Here is a 21,130-nt window from a genome sequence, read left to right as displayed (position 1 = left end):
AATAGTATGTTCTTTCTGTTTTTTCAGCTTTTTTGCTAGTGTGGGCTAAATGGTCTTACTTGCCTTGGGAAAAAGTTGGGGAATTTTAAAACGTGGGTTTGGCCTTATTTTATCAGAATGTTTTATGTTATCTCTCTATCATCTATCTATCCATCTCTTTATAAATCTATCATCATCATCTCTCTCCCTCTATATATCTATCATCTCTAGCTATCTACATATCTAAGTATCTATCTATCATCTGTCATCAACATCTATTTATAACCATCTGTGTTTCTATGTATGTATGTATGCATGTGTGTGTATCTCAATCATCTATTTCTGTCTACTTAGCCATCATCAACCAATCAGTTATCTATCATCTATCTCTATATATTTTCCTTACAAATTTATTAATTTCATAAACATAATTTTATTTTAACTTTTCAGTCATCAAGATACTGTAAAATATTTTACATTCACTTAGAAGAGAAGAAACCTTGTACCTGATTTCATATTATTCACTCAAACTTTGAAGTGATTTAAAATGTACTTCAGCCATAATTTTCTTCATTCCCAAACCTCTGGTTAACAGCTTATGAATGGGATTTGATGATAAAGTTCTTTTGCTAAAACCTAAAACCTGAGAGTGCAGCTTCTCGAGTTGACAGCTAGAAGCTGATTCACATTTAGCTGATATGGTGGGTGTTGAAGGGGAGGTGCTGAGAAGAGGCACCTTCATTGAGGAGTACTGTTTCCTTTTCCCTTCTAGCTGCTTGCGGAGGACTTCTTACGAAGCTCAATGGCACCATCACCACTCCCGGATGGCCCAAAGAGTACCCTCCCAACAAAAACTGTGTGTGGCAAGTGATCGCGCCGAGTCAGTACAGAATCTCTGTGAAGTTTGAGTTTTTCGAATTGGAAGGCAATGAAGTAAGTAAGCAAGGTCTACACCATCTTTACCATGTTTTGAGAGTGCCCAAGTCAATCTGACCAACTCAAAAGGAGGAAGAGAACGTGATACATTCATGTAAATGTCCTCCTCTTTACTCCACTGCTTTTTCCAGCAAGTTCTTATGATTCTGCTGTAGGGTGAGATTTATATTTGTATGGGAGATTAAAGTTACCTGAGGGATTTTCAGTTAACTTAATATCCAATATTCTCACAATTAACTAAATAACTATAGAGTATTTAGGATATGCTTCTGTATAACATAGATATTTCTAGAAAAATAATAAGTGAAAAACAAACAATTATTAAATCAGAGCAAAGTGTCCACTTATGAGAATGCAATATATTCTACTTTTGGAAATTGATATATTTTCATATGTATGTAGTTTTTTCATTTTGAACTGTGCTCATGGTTCACATACCAAAATATTAATTTTAATCTAAGGAAATATAAACTTAGGTGGCATTATTATTTCTTTTCGAAATATAGCTTACTAAACTGAAGGCTCAGTTTTTTAACACATGACCGCATTGAAACTCTAGAAATCACTTCTTTGGAATGTCTGTGGGCAATCCAAAAACACACCAAATTCAGTTGTAAATCAATGCTTAGTGATAACAGCTAGAAAATGTCAGCTGGATTTTTGGTTTCACTGGATTATTTTTTGAGATATGGTTAGAAGTACCTGTTTCTTGTGATATCTCATTTTTCTATTAAAACCTTTTTTTATTCATTTCTTCTGATTTTTATTTCCACATTTGTATTTAATTCAACATGACTTAATTCCACTGAGTATAATGAAAATTTAACTAATGAAAATTATCTTTCCTTTTCTGTATGCCTACTGAAACTTGCAAAACCTGGGATCAGAAATGTAATGTATAAGTGCCCCAGGCCATTGTTATTGGGGTTTTTCTGCAGGTTTTATACACAACTTCTCTGGTGTACTTATTTTTGACTCTTGATTCTTTTTGTCCCTATTCCTCTCTTTTTCTTTTAAATATCCTTTTCCTCAGTAATGCAACTTGTAATGATAAAGGTATCTTTATGCATTAAAAAAATCCTTCAGGGTTTTTGAATTAAACATGGAGGATGGCTTTCAGGAGGTAAATGTAGGTATTTGGGGGAACTGTAGAGTCACAAAAGTTGATCAGCTGGGATGAGGAGAGAGCTGATTTAGGGAAGTCCCTGTCATGCAAATATGAGAATCTAGGTTCCATAGCCAGCACCTGCCCAGAAAGCAGGACACAGTGGCACACGCTGTAGTCCCAACACTGGGGACTCTAAGACAGGAGGACCTCAGGTGTCATGAAACACTGGGTCATGAAAAGGAAGTGGACAGCTCATGAGAAATGGTAACTGAGTTGACATCTGACCTATACATGTGCATACACACCTAGAGATACACACAAGATCATACACACACACACATCAGTAGATTTATTTAGATTATTATTATTATTATTATTATTATTATTATTTGGTTTTTTTGAGACAGGGTTTCTCTGTGTAGCTTTGTGCCTTTCCTGGATCTTGCTCTGTAGACCAGGCTGACCTGGAACTCACAATGATCCACCTGCCTCTGCCTCTCGAGTGCTGGGATTAAAGGCGTGCACTACCACCATGATTATTTTCTAATGTCATATCCAAGAATAATGACAGGATAGGCATCAATTAAACCTCTTAACATATTTAATCCCCAGACACCATAATGTTCTTTAACAATTATCTCAAATCAGGGTAATATTGAAATGAAAACATTAATTTTATAATACATTTAGAAAAGCTTTTATATGATCCACACTTTTCAGAAATGAGATTTCTCTCCCAGCCTTTGAGTTGATATTGGCTGAGTGTTAAATCAGCTCTACTATCATGATTATTGCTGCAGTTATCAGTTGTGACAGGGGAGTCATTTGGAATTGACTTATGGTGTGAGAAGCAAAGGAGCTTGTGTGCAGGAGGAAGGAACAGAGGTGGTTTTGTACAATGCAGATTTGTGTTTTAGGAAGCCTTATTCACATTGTAATGGCCACTATTCACAGAACATCTGGCTGTAAAGTCAATTGCAAAAAAACCTCAGAATCTGAAACATTCTTTTAAAAAGGAGTTCTCTTTCAACAAACATCACAGTATAAAAAAGTATGCAGAAAATTACTTCATTCTTCCCAGTAGCATTTTGTTTATTTAGCACCTAATTAATATCACAAAAAACTCTAGTGATTTGAGTTGACATATTTCAAAGCACAGATCATGCCCCAGGGTTCAATCGTATGCATTGTTAAACCTTGCTAATTATACGTTTATATAATAAAGTTGTTCACGCAAGATACATTCTGCAGAATATGCTCTGTTAGAGCTTGGGAAAAGTGTACTGTGGAAACATCTGCTAGTGGCTATAAAATTGCTTAAGAATACTTGGCATTCAGTTGGCTTCTTGCATTTTCTTGATGCTAGGTAAATAAATCAGATGATCTTACTTCGTTTTGTAACAAATCCATGGCTTATTCCACTGAAGAGATTTAGCATTTGTTTACAGTCCTGTAGATGTCCTACAGAATAGCTTACAGTACCTAACCCTGCAGGAAATGAAGAAACAAGAGCCTTCTAATAAGCTTTAAAGACAGGATTTTATTACTACACACCAATTGTCTAGCTATTCCTTGGAGTTACAATCAGTGCTGTTTGGTATCATGCTTTCGGGATTCTTAACCCAACTTGAGACTGTTAGTCAAGTACAAACACCTGTAGTAAGTATACCATTGTACATGTTTTCTGAAAATCTCTGAACATAGGGTTTTTGTTTTTGTTTTTGTTTTTTGTTTTGTTTTTTGTTTTTTTTTATTCACCAAAATGGAAAGGATGACTTCTATTGAAAGTGGTCATTCCAGGAAAAATGTAGCACGGAATTTTATGTTTTTGTCTTTGGTGTTAGGTAAGACTTGACAAATGCTGTCACAGTTCATCCTGAAATTTAAAATAAAAATCAAACGAGGGCAGCAACCATAGCTTATCTTCTTTTCATCGCTACCACCTTTGGACAAATGCTCATCTTAATCATCCTCGTATTTCGGCATTTTTGTAAAAGATACACACACACTATGAATCAGACAAGGAAATTGACGCGGGCATGTGCCACTTCAGGAGGTTTTCCACAGTGAACTTCTAGAACTTTTGTGCTTTCTGCTCACAGTTGACTCCTGCTGCACTTGTTTTGTATGTGTTAATCCCAGTAGGACTACCATGGGCTACTGAATGAAAACCATGGTGGGTTTCTAACGCAAATGTCAATCATCTGGCTCTCTCTAATTGGTGATCATGACAACCATGTTTGTCCAGGTTTGCAAATATGATTTTGTGGAGATCTGGAGCGGCCTTTCCTCTGAGTCTAAACTGCACGGCAAATTCTGTGGAGCTGACGTACCTGAAGTGATCACTTCCCACTTCAACAACATGAGGATTGAATTCAAATCAGACAACACTGTATCCAAGAAGGGCTTTAAAGCACATTTTTTCTCAGGTATAAGTGTGCACATGCTGTATGTACGTGAGTTTCTCTCTTTCAGTGTGCATTGATTTTAACTGCTATCACTTCTTCATTGCTTTCTGTAAGTGAGAGGTGTGTGGAATGCCTGGACTAGGTTGAACAGCTTGATTAATTCAGTGTTAGTATATTAATAATACAGACCCAGATGAAATGCTGTCCCTAAATAATAGCTCTTATAGAAGTTTAAATATTGTAGCAAATTCTGGTACAAGGACTACAACATTTTCACATACTGACTATTCCCTACATGTATATGGTAATAATGACACCAGACTTCTCTAAACTGGCAGATTTTCTAAATAATATTTATTACCTCAGAGAATGTGAGCTCATTTGAGCACTAAATTTTTTCCCATTTTATATTTCTTTAATATATTAGGCTGAAATCAAAGTCAAGTTTTGTCTTGTTTATACATAAATTATTATAGTAAGTATGGAAAAATGCACTTATAAAAATATATAATTTATATCATGTATAATTTTATACAGCTTTCAATAAAAATATGGAAATGTAATTTAAATTATGTTTCATATAGATATAACAATAACTAACATTTAATGGTTTGTGACTGTTAGTGGACCTTAAATTAATTAAAAGTGCGTTTTCACATAAAAAGTGGAAATATAAAAATACTCCCTAATTTTTGCAAATATATAAACATGAGTAAATCTTATTTTCTCAGTTTCACTCACTTTTTATAAAACTGTTCTTCTGACCTTCAAAAACGGGCTGTAATAAACCTTACCATAGAAATCTATTGTGCCTGTGTAGCTAATAACCGGTTTAACACAACTGAATCCCAATTATGTTTTAATATTGTGCCATTTGGATTGAGTTCATTTAAAGTCTATTTATGCCACCTTTTCTCAGTTTAAAATGAATGAGACTGACAATGTCCAGCTTTCCCTCGCAGTGTACAGGGTAATTGAAGTTAATGGTTCATAAGCTCCATGAGTTCCAAGTCAGAGTGAACTCAAAATGCAAGAGATCTTGGCTCCCTTGTTCTTCTTCCACCCTTTTGCTCAAATTTAATGACCTTTTAAAAATTATTTTCAATCACTCATTTAAGACTTATATTATTCAAAGTATAATTTTAATGTCCTAGTCTAATAAAAGGAAGATAATTTCATTCCCATCCATTTTGCAAATGTTGTATACATTGAAGTTTTTAAGCAATCTAGAGGTTAGGTGGAGATAACTCTGCCTACCTTAATTCTGTCTAAATATTTATTATAAAAGTTGAATTTATGAAATGAATGAATTCTGTAAACTATTCAAAGCATCTAGAATCTTTTACATTACTTTAGATGTACATTTTATCTAAAAATTGTTTAAAAGATTTATTAAACAGATCCTGACTCCAAAGTATCTTTTACTGTATAAATTCTTCACAAATTTAAAATCGTTACTTTTGGCCAGGCAAGGCTTTACAAGTTGGAGAGACATGTTGTAAGAACAGCAGCATTGACGGGTAAACTGCCTTTGTTTCACTCCTATAACATGCATGTAAGAAGGCACACAGCCCGAGATCCGGCACACACAATCGTATTTGCTCTCTGAGCTTTGTGAAGTGACCACATCCCTTGGCAGCACCCATAATTGCTAATTCGCTATGAAGCAAGTTCCTTGATAAAATTATGTTCCAGAAGCAACCCTGATATTAGTGTTGATATCATTCCTCTGGTGAAAACCAGTATATATAAATTTTAGTTAATTTTGAAAAAAGTTTAGACAAGATTATTACGTCGAAGTGATGTTGCTGAATATACTGACTAATGAACATCAAAAGGCAACTACAGCCCCTACTCTGCTATTGTGTTCATTTGTGAATAGAGACATCTGAGGAGTTAATTCCATTGCCCCATGTCACAGTGCATCTACTCCTTACTTTATCTTGGTCTGCTAGCCATTTGCTTAACCATAGGAGTCAGCCATGACCTTGACAATTGGCATTGGTAATGTGTTACAGTAAGCACTCTTAGGACATGAGGGGAAAAGGATGCTTTCTGTTTCCTTGATAGGGTGCCGCTTGGTAAAGTCCCCAATAATCATTAGAGAGAGTAAAATACCAATGTTCTTTTTTGGGTTCAATGAAAGTTCTTAGAAATATGTCAGATTTGGGTTTAAAACATTTTGGGTTTGTGTGCGTGATTAGATCTACTGTGCACCTAGATTCCTGGGTCTTTCTGTTAGCTACGTAGTACGTTTGCTCTAGGAAGGAAGGTAAAGATGTATTTGACAAAAGCTGTTCTCATACGGTGCAAAAAAGGGATGGCAGCAGATGAAGAGTTAGGGGACTGAACGGCCGACTGACAATCTTTCAGATGCTAAACTACAGGAGTTTGTGCCTTTCGATTGCTGGGTATTTGCACTGAAAAAAAAAATCTAGATTTCTCATAGTGTTGTGAGCATGATAGTGTATACAATAGTATATAATGGTGTGTTAAGTGGTTCAGTATAACTAAATTTATTAAAAAGATAAGTATGAAAACTATAGGCATACTAGGCTTTCTACAAAATTGAAAGTTTTTGTTTTTGTTTTTTTTTAATTTAGAGATTTGCTAAAGCATAGTCCTGGAAATATTTTCACAAATACTGTAGAAAAAATTGACCATAGGAATCAAATCACTGAAAACGTTCTGTCTCAGAATTCCCAGTCTTGAGACAGTTTCATGAACTATCCCAAAACTAGAAAGAAGGATCTCACAGTAGCATTATGGAGATAATTGCATGACAGTAGGAAGTGTAAATAAGTGACAGAAAATGTACCTTGTAGAATCCTTTCTATCCTAAAGTTGTTTAATGAGTTCATGATCTAAAAAGTTGTAGATTATAGACTATGCGTGGAGATCTGGGTATAATCCTACACATCTTTTGTGCCTGTAGCGAAGCAAATGTGTGTGCAAACGTGGCAGCTGCCGTCTATACGTGCCTAAAGTGACTGTGTTACGGTAGAGATGTTATGAAGTCTGATGTTGTACGATTGTCCTCAAGGAACACTTCTCTGAATTAAATATAAAGAAACTGTCAGAAGAAAAACTCCTCCATCACACGCTTTTCTGTTACTCAAAATGTTCCTAAATCTGTAAAGCATTACTTCATGGACTATCCTCTTTGAAAGCGAAAGAATTTTACAGTTTACATAGATTTTAATTAGTTGAATACTAGTATAAGATAAAAGTATAATTGAATTAATTTTGAATTATCTCATTATAGGAAATTAAATATGCATGCTACTCTAATGTACATATTGATAGGTTTCTTTTTAATCAAGGCTTTGTTTGAAATTTTTATTGAAACTCAGAAGTTATGAATTTTAATTTAATTTAATTGTGAAATTCTAATCAAGATTATAATATATGCAGTTATTTTATATGCTTTACAATAACAATTACTAGAGAACTTAATATTTATTAGGAAAAAATAAATTTTATTATTTATTCTATATTACTTAGAAAGGAAAGCTATTTAAAAATTTAGTTCTCTTACAAGGAAGGATCCATCAGGAGTAAAGACAAACAAATGTATTCAAATTTTAATATGTGCAGTAAAATAGTGTATGCATACTATTAGTTCTGATATACCTAATAAAATAATCACAGATATTCTAGTTCTTTTTAGTTGTAGCTTTTAAATGTGTGCTTTTATATTTAAGGGGAAGAATAAAAGGTATGTTTTAGAAAAGAAACTTACCAGAGAAATTAACATCCTTGGTTACTGCCACTGCTGTGATAGAGAAATTAACACATTTTCATGTATCAATTCTAGGTAATTATAAGAAATTAGTCTGAAAAAATTGTAAGTTAATGGATTTTCTGTCTGATAAATCTATGCATGTCTAGAAAAGCCATTGTTTCTCATTGTAGGGTAATTCCATTTGAACTCCTTTTATGTGTGTGCGTGTACATATTTTAGAAAGCTTCTACAATAGTCCTTTTCTGTTTTTTTCCAAGGATCTTTAGTGTTAGTGATCTCTCTTCATACTCTGTCCTGTACTCTGCTTTCCCATCTCACACTCACTTAAACTTTCTGCTCCATTTTTCCCCATTCCCTCCCTTTATACCACCTTCATTCTAACTTTCCTTCCTTGGATAACCACATTTTCCACGGACCCTTACTCCTTTCCTGATTTCTATGGGACATCTTATAACCACTCCAACAGTCAGGGATCATCCAGGAAGAAGGACTGGAAATGTCAGGGTTAGAGGTGGTGGAGAAGTATACAAAAACTGTTTTCTGCACAAAACAGGGCAGGTGTACATCTGAGCTCACAGCATCTGTGACAGAATGTGTACGACTTGTATAACTCAAGCCAGACAAAGTCCCAGCATAGTGGAGGGAGGTGGTCCCAAAGCCCTACCTGCCCTGGGGAGTGGTTGGCAAATGATGACAGCTAGTCAGCTTTTCCCAAGGATGCCGCCTCTGGTAGTGTGCCCATACTCCAGTGGATGTCCATACACTCATAAACATACTGGCGGTATTAAGTGGATTCAGTGGGCATTTAAAATGAGAGAGAGCATAGGAAGTTGGGAATGAAAATGGTGATGGGATATAGGAGAAATAAGAGGGAAGGGAATGGGGTGGATCTGACCTAAATATAATATGTATGAATATTAAGTGAAGTATTTTAAAAGTGCTCTCAGATTATTGATGAATATATTTCCCCTCAGCCACTTTTTTAGGGAAAGTGTTGATCAGATTGAAATCAGAAAAAACTAGCTCTTGCTGGACATAGCATCTGTGAGTGCAGACTATGTATTCAGCCTGACCTGAGGAAGCAGTGCACTGTGCCGTTCTTATTCTCATGTGTGGAAGGAACATCTGAGTGATATGCCATTGTACATGCGTCAGGACCAACCTTCCAGTTTGATGTACATGGATACTCTGGGCTTGGAATGACAGCTCAGTCACACCCTGTGATAGCTGATGCTCTCGCGGTGCTGACTCCTTGCTAATCCAGCTTGGCTTCATTCTCTGGAGTGAATGTGTTGGCTGTTTCTAAAAGTTTCTATTCATTTCTCCTCTAACCTTTGTCTTACTTCTCACACACCAAGAGGCCATTTAAGGGAGGCCTTATTAATAAACAGATCTGCCAGAACACTCTCTTGTAAACACATCAATTTAGTCCCATGTTTAGAATGGACAAAAGATGCCTTTTTCTATCTTCGAATATTATGAAATACTCAAAGTAATTAATTACATCTGTAAAATTAATGAAAAAAAAAACCCAAACAACCACACAATATTACTGAGCAGTTTTTAGGAGTGACTCCACGCCTGTCATGGAGACTTGGTTAGCTTCTGTCATGGTTGTGATGTTGCCTTCCTATACCTTTTGTCTTAATTCAGACTAGTCACAATTTCACAATTTCTGAAAAATTGGTAATGGATGCTGGAATGGTAAGATCAGCTGGAAAAGGCCATCTTTCTCCTACCAGAAGTTTCTATTCCAGCATAGGAGATTGCCAAATGCCCCAACCCCAATACTCTCAGCCCTCAGTCCACACCCTCCCTGTACCAGTACTTTTCAGAAACACAGTCCATAACTCAATCTTCAAGCTAAGCAAGAGATAAGTTAAACAACGGCACCATAAGTGTGTATTTATTTCATGTTGGAAACCAGGAAATGTGTAGCTCATTTTATCTTTTGTCAGAGTTCACCACAACTAACTGAATCTATTTTGACATCCTTTCATTTAAAAACTACTCACTAAATGGGGCTTTATTTCTTTGCTAGACAAGGATGAGTGCTCAAAGGATAATGGCGGTTGTCAGCACGAGTGTGTCAACACGATGGGAAGCTACATGTGTCAGTGCCGGAATGGATTTGTATTGCACGAGAACAAACATGACTGCAAGGAAGGTATGGGAAGACATAATCTCCTCTTGACGATATCGCAACTCTCACGTGGATTGAGGAAAGCCCAGCTTCCATGCTGCTAATCACATCAGTGGATGATACTGCTGCTGACCACCCAAAGTTAAAAAAAAAGATACAACTAAGGAACTGCGTGTGGTGTTTAGAGATTCACAGGATGCTATTGGGCACCTCATTAAACGATGCTAAAGTTTTGCACTTCATATACAATGACATTTGACTTAACTTTATATAACAGGGAAGCCACTGCGGTACCATCTGCTGGACGAAACTGCACCACATGGTTCCAGGTCTTTGTAGAAAGACTTCATTACACTGTCCACACATAAACCCCTCCAAAATGGTTTACATTTGGTGTGATATCCCTCCCTGAATATGTTATACATTTGAGACATGAGTCATGCTCCTCTAAATATCAGAAGTATCAAACTCAAATGGTAGATTCTGTGTCATTTGGAATTTTAAGCAAGAGTTTAGGGGGAAAAGCATACTAGGATAACAATAACTTACTAGATTTTTTTTTTGTCCCAAGGATTTAGTTAAGTGATTTTAACTTGGGCTACTGTGAGTTAGGTGGGAACAAGAGGCAGTTATGTAGTTCTTTCTTCTTAGGGGCACTGGTGTGGAACTGCCTACTTAGATTGGAGGCCAGCTTTTCTTAAAAGGAAAACTATTAAGACAGCTTTTGTAACTGTCATCATTAGTCTGTGTAGGTTGGAAAAATTGGTCTATAATCACAGCCCCGCGAGGAGGTTTCTGTGTGTTTTAGAATGATACATGATATCCATATGGACCTTCCTTTCAGACAGAATTACATATCAGGGACATTTTTTTTTTCTTTTCCTTTAAGATAATGGCATTGTGCAGAATTACATGCAAGCGAGGGTTTTTGCTTTCTACATTATGCACGGGATGTTTATAACTTGGTGGAGCATGCTGTTAAATCAAAGACTGGGACAAAAGGCCCAGTGATTTCATAGACATGTAAAGTAATTCAAAGAAAGGGAAAACAGCTTTTACAGATTATGTGTGGAATCCCTGCTCAAATCTGTTCCTGACAGTAGCTTTCTGGAACTTATTTTATAGAAAACTTCCTATTAGATGGAATGATTTCCAGATACTCTCTATTGTAGTTCATCTGTACAGGATGAACCACAGGAAAGAGGCTGAGTTTTCTGATGTTTGTTGTACGGTATGTGCCTTGCACTGCTTAGCAGGGAGAATCCAACTTTGCTGTGGACAGTTGTAGATCCTGCAGATGCTATACTTCATGGGAGAAGACCCAAACATGGGTAATGGAAGCCAGGACTCAGTCCAAAATTTCATCTTTTTGCAGTGATGGGCCTCGTGAATGCTAGGCATGTGCTCTACCATTGAGGTTTTAGAGCTACCTTCTTGCTGCATAATACTTATTCTCTTCTTTTTGTATTCTTCTGTTGAAAAGTTAAATCTTCCTGTGAGAACATAGAGTGACAAGGAGAAGTGACTAAGGAGGAAACTGTCACAACAGCAACAGAAATTATCTTTATTCAGTGTGGGGACAGACTCAGAGGAGTCCTGCAGTGAAACAAGTGTATTATCTATGTAAGAAAGAATCTCCTCAATATCAAGTGATCTGATCCAAAGTGACACCAACTGTGAGAAACATAATGACGTATGATGATAATTTACTGGGACACTTACTGGAGTGTCTTCAGGAGCTCCCTTCAGGGTTAGCAGCAATTTCCTTATTCTTCACCTTAGTGCTTCATTCCACCAAGTGACATGGAGGTTAACTTATTTTCTAGCTAAAATGGTAGTGTAGGCATTCAAGTATATGTTTAACTATAGGAGAGAGAAAATATAAACACATGAGTCATAGAACGGTTTGATAACCTTAATTATCTATAAGTGGTTTTTCTGTTGGTAGAAGAAAAAGAATGGAAAATGATGCAGCCTATTGACTTTTCTTTGTGGTGACATACTACGTATTTTGCCGAGATCAGTGTTGACATGGTTGATTTTCAACGTATGTTGCTTTACTGAAGCCTGAAATTTCTGATCCAATAGTTTAAAATAGAAGTTGCTTTTCTTCTAGGCACTTGCGTGGTTTGTGGCAAACATATAATTCCAATGATTCAGACTGCAAACACTGCTTGATTATGTTCAGCAACAGATTTTCCAAAGCAGATGAAAATGGTAACAGTGATTGGTGTGATGTTTGCTAGCATGCAGGGACATATTTCAGCAGAGCAGGGGACAAATAGGCTGCTTGTTTTCTGGCCCAATCGTGCACTGGATTCCCATACCAACTGACACTATTGTTATTGGCACAGCTGAGTGTGAACAGAAGATCCACAGCCCGAGTGGCCTCATCACCAGCCCCAACTGGCCAGACAAGTATCCAAGCAGGAAAGAGTGCACCTGGGAGATCAGTGCCATTCCTGGCCACCGCATCAAATTAGTAAGTGACCCCCTTCCTTTCATTCAGCTGATTGTCAACGTCTTTTCCTGGCTAACCTGAAGAGAAGGAGGAAGAATGTTCTTTAGCTGAATGGAGTCAAATTTCCACGCTTTCCTTTCTACTTACACAGAATAAATGCTTGATTTCCCAGGTCAAGATGAAAGCTGTGTTATCCCAAGGCCTCTTTGCAAGGTGTTAGTAAAATTGCTATAAACTTTAGGATTTGCAGCCTAATGTTCCTGGCAATTATATTTACAAATGGGAGAATAAATGAAGGAGTCAAAAAAAATCAGAAATTCATTTGGAAAACAATAGGCTAATCTTCCACCTAAAAAAGTATAATGTATTATTCTGAATGTATCAATTCTATTTGCTTCATAGACAAAGCATACATTTAGAAAATAGATTAATTTTGCCTTGTGGTGTGTAGGATATTAATTTACACAATCTATCTCTTGACAATAGAACTCTTAGATCTTTATATTATCCTTGTAAGTGTGCCAAATATTACTCTGTATGACTAATTCAAATAATGACTGTAAGTTACTCTTCTCTCCCATTTTTGTCAAGTCTTACCTAGTTACCTGATGATAGTACATGTTAGGGTTTATTTAATACAGCATCGATTCTGAAAACACCAAGAAAATTTAAAAAATGAAGCATATCACAAAGTAAGTATTTGCCTACAGAGTGGACATAGAGGTAGCTCACAAGACTTCGATCACAATCTAGGAGGTGCTATGTTAAAGAGCGAAAGTAGATAAGAAAGAGACTACTGATCTGAGATATTTCACAGGGCCAATACAGCTAAAATATTTACTGTAGACTCACCTCTTTAGACTCTTCCCATCAGTGAGTCTCTTTCTATTTTGTCTTATCTATAAATAAATGTGGCACTGTAATGAAATCAGAGGTGGTGACAACAATGTCATATTCCTATCATGGAGCTCTTTCCCCTTGCCACATGTATGAGAGACCTTCCAGAATGATCATTTCTCAGCCACTCTGTTGAAGGACTGTCAGATGCTGAGCATGACACTGCAGTATGTGTTCTACTGCACTGTGTGTTCTACTGCACTGTGTGTTCTTTTGCACTGTGTTCTACTGCACTGCATGTTCTATTATTACACTGTGTGTTCTACTGCACTGTGTGTTCTACTGCACTGTGTGTTCTACTGCACTGCATGTTCTGTTACACTGTGTGTTCTACTGCACTGCATGTTCTACTGCACTGCATGTTCTACTGCACTGGGTGTTCTACTGCACTGTGTGTTCTACTGCACTGCACTGTGTGTTCTATTGCACTGCACTGTGTGTTCTACTGCACTGTGTTCTACTGCACTGTGTGTTCTACTGCACTATGTGTTCTACTGTACTGTATGTTCTACTGCACTGCGTGTTCTACTGCACTGTGTGTTCTACTGCACTGCGTGTTCTACTGCACTGTGTGTTCTTCTGCACTGTGTTCTACTGCACTGCATGTTCTATTATTACACTGTGTGTTCTACTACACTGTGTGTTCTACTGCACTGCACTGTGTGTCCTACTGCATTGTGTGTTCTACTGCACTGCATATTCTATTATTACACTGTGTGTTCTACTGCACTGTGTGTTCTACTACACTACATGTTCTGTTACACTGTGTGTTCTACTGCACTGCATGTTCTACTGCGCTGTATGTTCTACTGCACTGCACTGTGTGTTCTACTGCACTGTGTGTTCTACTGCACTGTGTGTTCTACTGCACTGCGTGTTCTACTGCACTGCGTGTTCTACTGTACTGTGTTCTACTGCACTGTGTGTTCTACTGCACTGCACTGTGTGTTCTACTGCACTGTATGTTCTACTGCACTGTGTGTTCTACTGCAGTGTATGTTCTACTGCACTGTGTGTTCTACTGCACTGTGTGTTCCACTGCAATGCACTGTGTGTTCCACTACACTGTGTGTTCTACTGCACTGTGTGTTCCACTGCACTGCACTGTGTGTTCTACTGCACTGTGTGTTCTACTGCACTACATGTTCTACTGCACTGTGTGTACTACTGCACTGCATGTTCTACTGCACTGTGTGTTCTACTGCACTGCACTGTGTGTTCTACTGCACTGCATGTTCTACTGCACTGTATGTTCTACTGCACTGTGTGTTCTATTGCACTGTGTGTTCTACTGTACCATGTGTTCTACTGCACTGTGTTCTACTGAACTTATTGTCCTACTCCTGTCCAAGGTGCTGATTAACAAAATGGTTCTTTGAACCCAGATGGGCTTAATAGAAAGCCATTCAGCTAGTGGTGTAGAAGAATTTCTAAATGGTCTTATTAAATAAAAAAATACGGAGCCAGAAATTTGAGTTAAAGCCTTAGAGAGATCAGGGAAATACAGAAAGCCACCAGATAACCTCACCTGACCAACTCTGAAGCTTCCAAAGAGAGAACAACTTCCTCTTATTTTGTGATATGCATTTTCTACAAACTTCTCTGAATTTCTTTCATCTGTATTGTGGCATCTGCCATTATATTCAAGTATTTCTTCACTTAACTCTTCTGTAACACCATGTCTCTTTATCTGTGATTGAAATGACATAATTTATATTATCCCACAGCTTTTGGGCCCTCTTAATTTTTGTCACTTGATTGGTTTTGCATTTCAGCTTGAATGATATTTTTTCTTTTCTTGAAAATATGTTTTTTACAATATATTCTGATTATGCTTTTCCCTCCCCCCACTCCCAGATCTCCCCTATTTTCCTTCCAATCCAAATTCACTCCTTCTTTCTCTTTCTCAGTAGAAAACAGGCATCTGAAAATGATAACAAAATAAAATAAGCAAAAAAACAAAGAAGCCAGAATAGGACAAAACAAACAGAAGAAAAAGAATCAAAGAAAAAAAATCACAGAAATACATACAGGAGCAGACACTCATGTTCCCATACAGGGAAATCCCATAAAAACACAGAACCAGAAACTATAATATGTATGCAAAAGACCTGTACAGTTAAAAATGTCTTGACAAAGTATTATGAGACAAAGAAACTCGAAAAAAATTCCACTGAATTCATTTTGGTGTTGACAATCCACTACAGGGCTGGGCATGGGTCCTGCCCTTAAGAGTAGTTGCATACCCCGTGACACTCCACTGGAGAAATCTCAATTTTCTTTTGTGAGCAGTTGCTAAGTTGAGATAGCTTCTGCGTTATGCATGGGAGGCATGTGTCCACACTCCCTCCTAGTGCTGGGACCCATGTCCCCCAGGCCTGTGCATACCCTATGTATGCCGCTCTAGCCTGTGTAAGTTCACAAGTATTTCGGTCCTGTTTAGAAGGCCTTGTTTCCTTGGTGTCCTCCATCCCCTCTAGCTTTTCCAGTCTTTCTGCCTCTTCTTCCTTAGTGTTCTCTGAGCTCTGAGGGGAGGGGTTTGATGGAGACATCTCATTGAGTACTGAGTATTCTGCCCAGGTCTCTCACTGTCTACACATTCTCTAGCTGTGGATCTTGGTATTTGTTCCCATCTACTGCAAGAGGAAACATCTCTGATAGTGACTGAATAAGACACTGACCTGAGTATAATGTGAATGATTTGTATTGATTCAATAATTATTTCTTCATTTCTCTTTATCTATTGGAAAGATTATTAAGCACTATTTGTTGGTTTTACTATTTTTTGTAGTATTCATATTTAACTCGGGACTATAGTTTACACCTCTGTTAGTCTGTTGGGTGGCCATAACAAAATATCATAGATTGAATAACTCAGATATTAAAAATTAATGTGATTTCTTCACAGTTATGAAGATATAACATCCAAGGTCAAATTGGCACCCTACTATGTGGGTATCTGGTTGGCCTCTCTTCTTGTCTTTTAAATGCCTACCTTTTTGAAGTTGATGTGTCCTCACACACTTTTGTTGTTGTTGTTGTTTATTTGTGTGTGTGTGTGTGTGTGTGTGTAATATACCTGATGTGTTATTATGTGTATGTGCTTGTTTGTGTTTGAAAGTGGATTTGGAGATGTGCCACACAGTCCATGTATGAAGATCAGAGTACCATCTGTGGGTATCAGTCCTTGCCTTTCTGCCTTCTTTGAGACAGTCTCTTAGCTACTGTGTGTGCTGAGCTACCTGGCAAGCAAGGTATAGGAGACTGTCCTGCTTCTACTCTACATATCCCCCATGAGGATAATGTGTGCATTACTGCATCTGGTTTTTTAATGTGTTCTGGCTATTAGCACTCAAGTCCTCATGCCTGTGCAGCACGTGCCCTTACCCTGAGCCCTCAGCTCAGCTCACATCACTTCTCTTTATTTCATTGGGAGACGCTGTGGATTGTCTTCACCTTCTTCCAAGGATGACTATTCAATGCCAGTAGAAGCTATACTCTTTTAACTACATTTTACCTATATTATCTACATAAAGATCTCATCTTCAAAAATAGTTACAAGTTCAGTCAATCCCAGAAATATGAACCTTTAAAAAATGTCCTTTCTATAAGTAGCCAAACTGGCTTAATTCCAGAGAAAATGTGACTTACCATGGAATTTTTCTACTATATTTTGCTCAAGGATACTTAATTCCAGGTTAATCCATTTGAGCCATTTTGGTTTTGATCCACTGTGTGTGTGTGTGTGTGTGTGTGTGTGTGTGTGTGTGTCTGTCTGTCTGTCTGTCTGGAATGGGCTAAGGCTTACTTTCTATTTCCATGCATATATCCAATTTTTTTTTAGCATTATTTATCAAATAAACCAGTTTCCTTATTATGTGTTATGGACATTATCATAAAAATTAATTGAGCCAGTGGTGGTGGAACACACCTTTAATCCCAGCACTCAGGAGGCAAAGGCAGGCAGATCATCTCTGAGTTCAAGGCCAGAGATCAAGAAATCAGAAATCAAGAAAATGTCCTACAGATTTGCCTGCAGTCAAGTCACGTCCAAGCGTTTTCTCAGCTGAGAGTCCTTCTTCCAAATCACTTTAGTTTGTGTCGAGTGGACATAAAAGTAACCAGTGCGACACGGAATGGTTTTCAGACGCTGATTTCTCTAAATAATGTTTTATTCTCCTACAGTAACATTGTTCTTGCAATTTGGAGGAGTAGTTTCCCACTTAATAAGGAATCTGACTACAGTTGAGCCAATTTTTCTCTTAGTGGTTTCTTACCAGTTCCACACTGATACTAAGAATGTGGACGTGTGCCCAGTTGTAACAGGCTAATTGAATAATGTCTCATGAGAGGCATGAAATCAGAAAGTTTGATTGGCTACATGAACAAGAAATTTCAGGGTGAGATTGTCTATAAACATGAGACGGTGGTTAGATGAATGAATTGACGGATGTAATCAAGCATCTAGACACCAACTGAGCTCTTCTGCATCCCATACACTATGTCTACTTTATTGTACTCAAGCCCTGGGTTATAGAGATTGCTAAATTCAGTTCATAGCATGTCCCCTCTAGGTGAATGCCTGCTTTGCAAACTGCATTCCAGGATAAATAATGTCTGCTACTGACTCCTCATTCACTGCATTTTCCTACACAGTAGTGATTTCCAGTGAGATTCTTAGCATTACAGTTGTTCTTACTTTTTGTATTTTCTACTGCTTTTGGTTGCATGAAGTGAGCATTGCTCTTGACTCATGGTGATCAAAACAAGCCATTTTCATCCATATTTTTATTAATCTTTCAAACAGGGTGCAATGGGATGGTATAGAGAGAGATTGTCGCCTTTCTCTTCTCTTATTGATCTTTTCAGTAACTCCATTCCTTTCTCCTACTTCCTACTTAGTATAATTGCTTATTTCATGTTTTCTTTTCCAAAGGCAGAAAATGGAATCTAGTTTAGTGTGGGATATTTAAGCTCTGTCATACAATCTCAGAAAGAAAGAAAAAAAAGCACATGCTTTCTCATATGTAGAATCTAGCCAATAACATATGCATATATGTAAACAAATCTGTATGTGGGTTAAAGATAACACAAAGAAAAGGGAAAAATACAAAGAGGTGCAGAAGGACTAAATGCAGGCAATGGTCACCAGTTATGAAAGAGGATGAAAAGCTAATGGTTCTTCTAGTTCTAATTCTGCCATAGAGTTTTTGGTTTTGGTGGTGGATAAACATATGAAAGAGCTTCAGTACTGAAAATATAGAATTTAATGCAAAGCTCCACAGCTTTTGTTCTGAATGCCCAGTCTGGTTAGTTGTGGAGTGCAATGTTTTTATTTATTTGCAAGTTTATTTTATAAATTTATAAAATTAAAAACAGTTCTAGCAGTCGAATATGTTGCTAGCTTGCTTAGTAATTTCAGATCATGTGAGTCAGCTTTCCATAACTTAACAAAATGCTGAGGTAATGAACTTCTAAAGAGAAAAAGTTATTTTGGTCCATAGTTACTGAGGTGTGAGTCCATGACTGATGGGCTGTATTATTTGGTTTGTGACAGAGAAATTCATGATAGGAGTTCACGATTCAAGGGATTTATAGGATAAATATTGCTCACCTCATGGTCAGGAAGAAGAGGAGGGATTGAAGGAACTGACATGTCCCTAATGACCTAAAGGCCTCCCATTGACTCATTTATTCTAATATCTCCACCACAGACCAATTTGTGTCTTTGGGGTGAAATCTGTGACATACAGCCTTTGTAGGATACCTGAGCTCTAGAGAGCATAACAGTTACATGGACTTCTTGTCTTTACCCTCATGTGACCTCCCCTTTCAATGACGTGTTCTCTGGCTTAATCCCTGTGTTTGCCATGGACATACTTTATTATCCTCTAGAGAAGTTTCTGAATGTTTTGTTGCTAGTAAAAAAAAAGTTTCCTTCTTCTTAAATAGGCCTTTAATGAGTTTGAAGTTGAGCAACATCAAGAATGTGCATATGATCACTTGGAAGTTTTTGATGGAGACACAGAGAAGTCACCAATCCTTGGCCGACTATGTGGCAGCAAGATACCAGATCCCCTCATGGCTACCGGGAATCAGATGTTTGTTCGGTTTATTTCTGATGCCTCTGTTCAAAGAAAAGGCTTTCAGGCCACCCATTCCACAGGTCAGCAACTTACCTTCATGCTTTTCTTCTGAGAAAATACTTTCTTAAAATTCATTTTTAAATTTGCATATAAACTAATGGTTTTCAACACACACACACAGGCACGTGTTGCTGTACTTTGCTCTTTCTTTTATTACTCTTTTGGGTTGGGTATGTAGATGTGGTTGATGGATAGAATTAATAGAATTACATGAGGTTGTAAGTGTAGCTGGTGTCCTAGCTTCATTTCTGTTGCTGTGATGAAAGGCAGTGACACCTCCCCCGCAAAAAAATGCGACTTTGGGGAGACATTGGCTCACAATTCCAGGGTGCAGTCCGTCATTCCTGAGAAGTCAAAGCAGGAACTTGAAGACCCTAGTTACATTCCTACTCAACAACAGCGATAATAAATGCATACATACTCATTCATGCACAGCCTTCCCCCTCTCTACGGTTAGTCAGGCCGGGATTCCTTGTCTAGAAAAGGTGCGGCTGAGCTGGGTTTTCCCATAGGCATTAACATAACCAAGAAATCCGCCACAGACAGTCCCAGGGGTCAGTTTGATCTAGACGATCCCTCGCTGAGACTTTCTTCCAGGTGATTCTACTTTGCCTCAGGTTGCCCCCTAACTTGTCAATTCCCCCTAACTTGCATTTGGTATGCAATATGATTCTTTTCCCTAATCCTGATTTTTAGCTGTTTAGGGAAAAGTTTAACTTTAGAAAAGTATAAATATGTAAAGCTAAATTAAGTAAGATGAAATTATTTGCACCCCGGGGCCAATTTAAATATATGGTCCATAAAATAATCTAAAGAATATAACTTGTTTCCTTTCAGAGTTTCTGAAGGGGGGAAAAAAAAATCAGTTATTTGTGAAGTCATTGAGCTTATACTGACACCTTGTGGCCCTTCTGAGGATTGAAGGATTGAGACTGTATAGTGCAATAGAAGAGTCATTCCCAAAATAATTTTAACACAATATTTGTCATGTTGTCCTCAATTTTCCTTTAGCAATCTATGTGCGTTAACTACTTCACTGGACAATATTTTGCATTCTGTGTTTTTATTTTACTGCTTAGTCGATTTGTGCTTTAGTCTGTGAGAAAGGGAATTGTAAAATAGTGGTTTGCTATACATTATTAACTATTCAATTCTTAATAATACTATTTAATTATTCCTCATGCAGTTATAAATACTATGGTTTCAGAAAAATAAGACTATAGATATTTCCTATTATTTTTCTGTACGTTTGCTATTTTAGATATATTCCTGTTAACTTGTCAAATAGTCAAGATGTGGAAAAATTG

General features: G+C 37.3%; 1 protein-coding gene across 1 annotated transcript in view; it reads left to right on the top strand.

Moving 5' to 3' along the window:
* The window catches only part of Tll1 (tolloid like 1), a 183,561-nt gene that overhangs the window by 153,222 nt on the left and 9,209 nt on the right, over nucleotides 1–21,130 (top strand). The window contains exons 15-19 of the mRNA XM_059244372.1: nucleotides 752–912; nucleotides 4,272–4,452; nucleotides 10,218–10,343; nucleotides 12,674–12,801; nucleotides 19,630–19,843. Of these exons, the coding sequence (XP_059100355.1) occupies nucleotides 752–912; nucleotides 4,272–4,452; nucleotides 10,218–10,343; nucleotides 12,674–12,801; nucleotides 19,630–19,843 (810 nt within the window). The remainder of the gene's footprint in view (nucleotides 1–751; nucleotides 913–4,271; nucleotides 4,453–10,217; nucleotides 10,344–12,673; nucleotides 12,802–19,629; nucleotides 19,844–21,130) is intronic.

Source organism: Peromyscus eremicus, chromosome 17 (genome assembly GCF_949786415.1).
Source record: "Peromyscus eremicus chromosome 17, PerEre_H2_v1, whole genome shotgun sequence".
In the NCBI taxonomy this organism is placed as follows: domain Eukaryota; kingdom Metazoa; phylum Chordata; class Mammalia; order Rodentia; family Cricetidae; genus Peromyscus; species Peromyscus eremicus.
The sequence above is the reverse complement of the archived record's forward strand: the minus strand, read 5'-3'. Positions and strand labels throughout refer to the sequence as shown.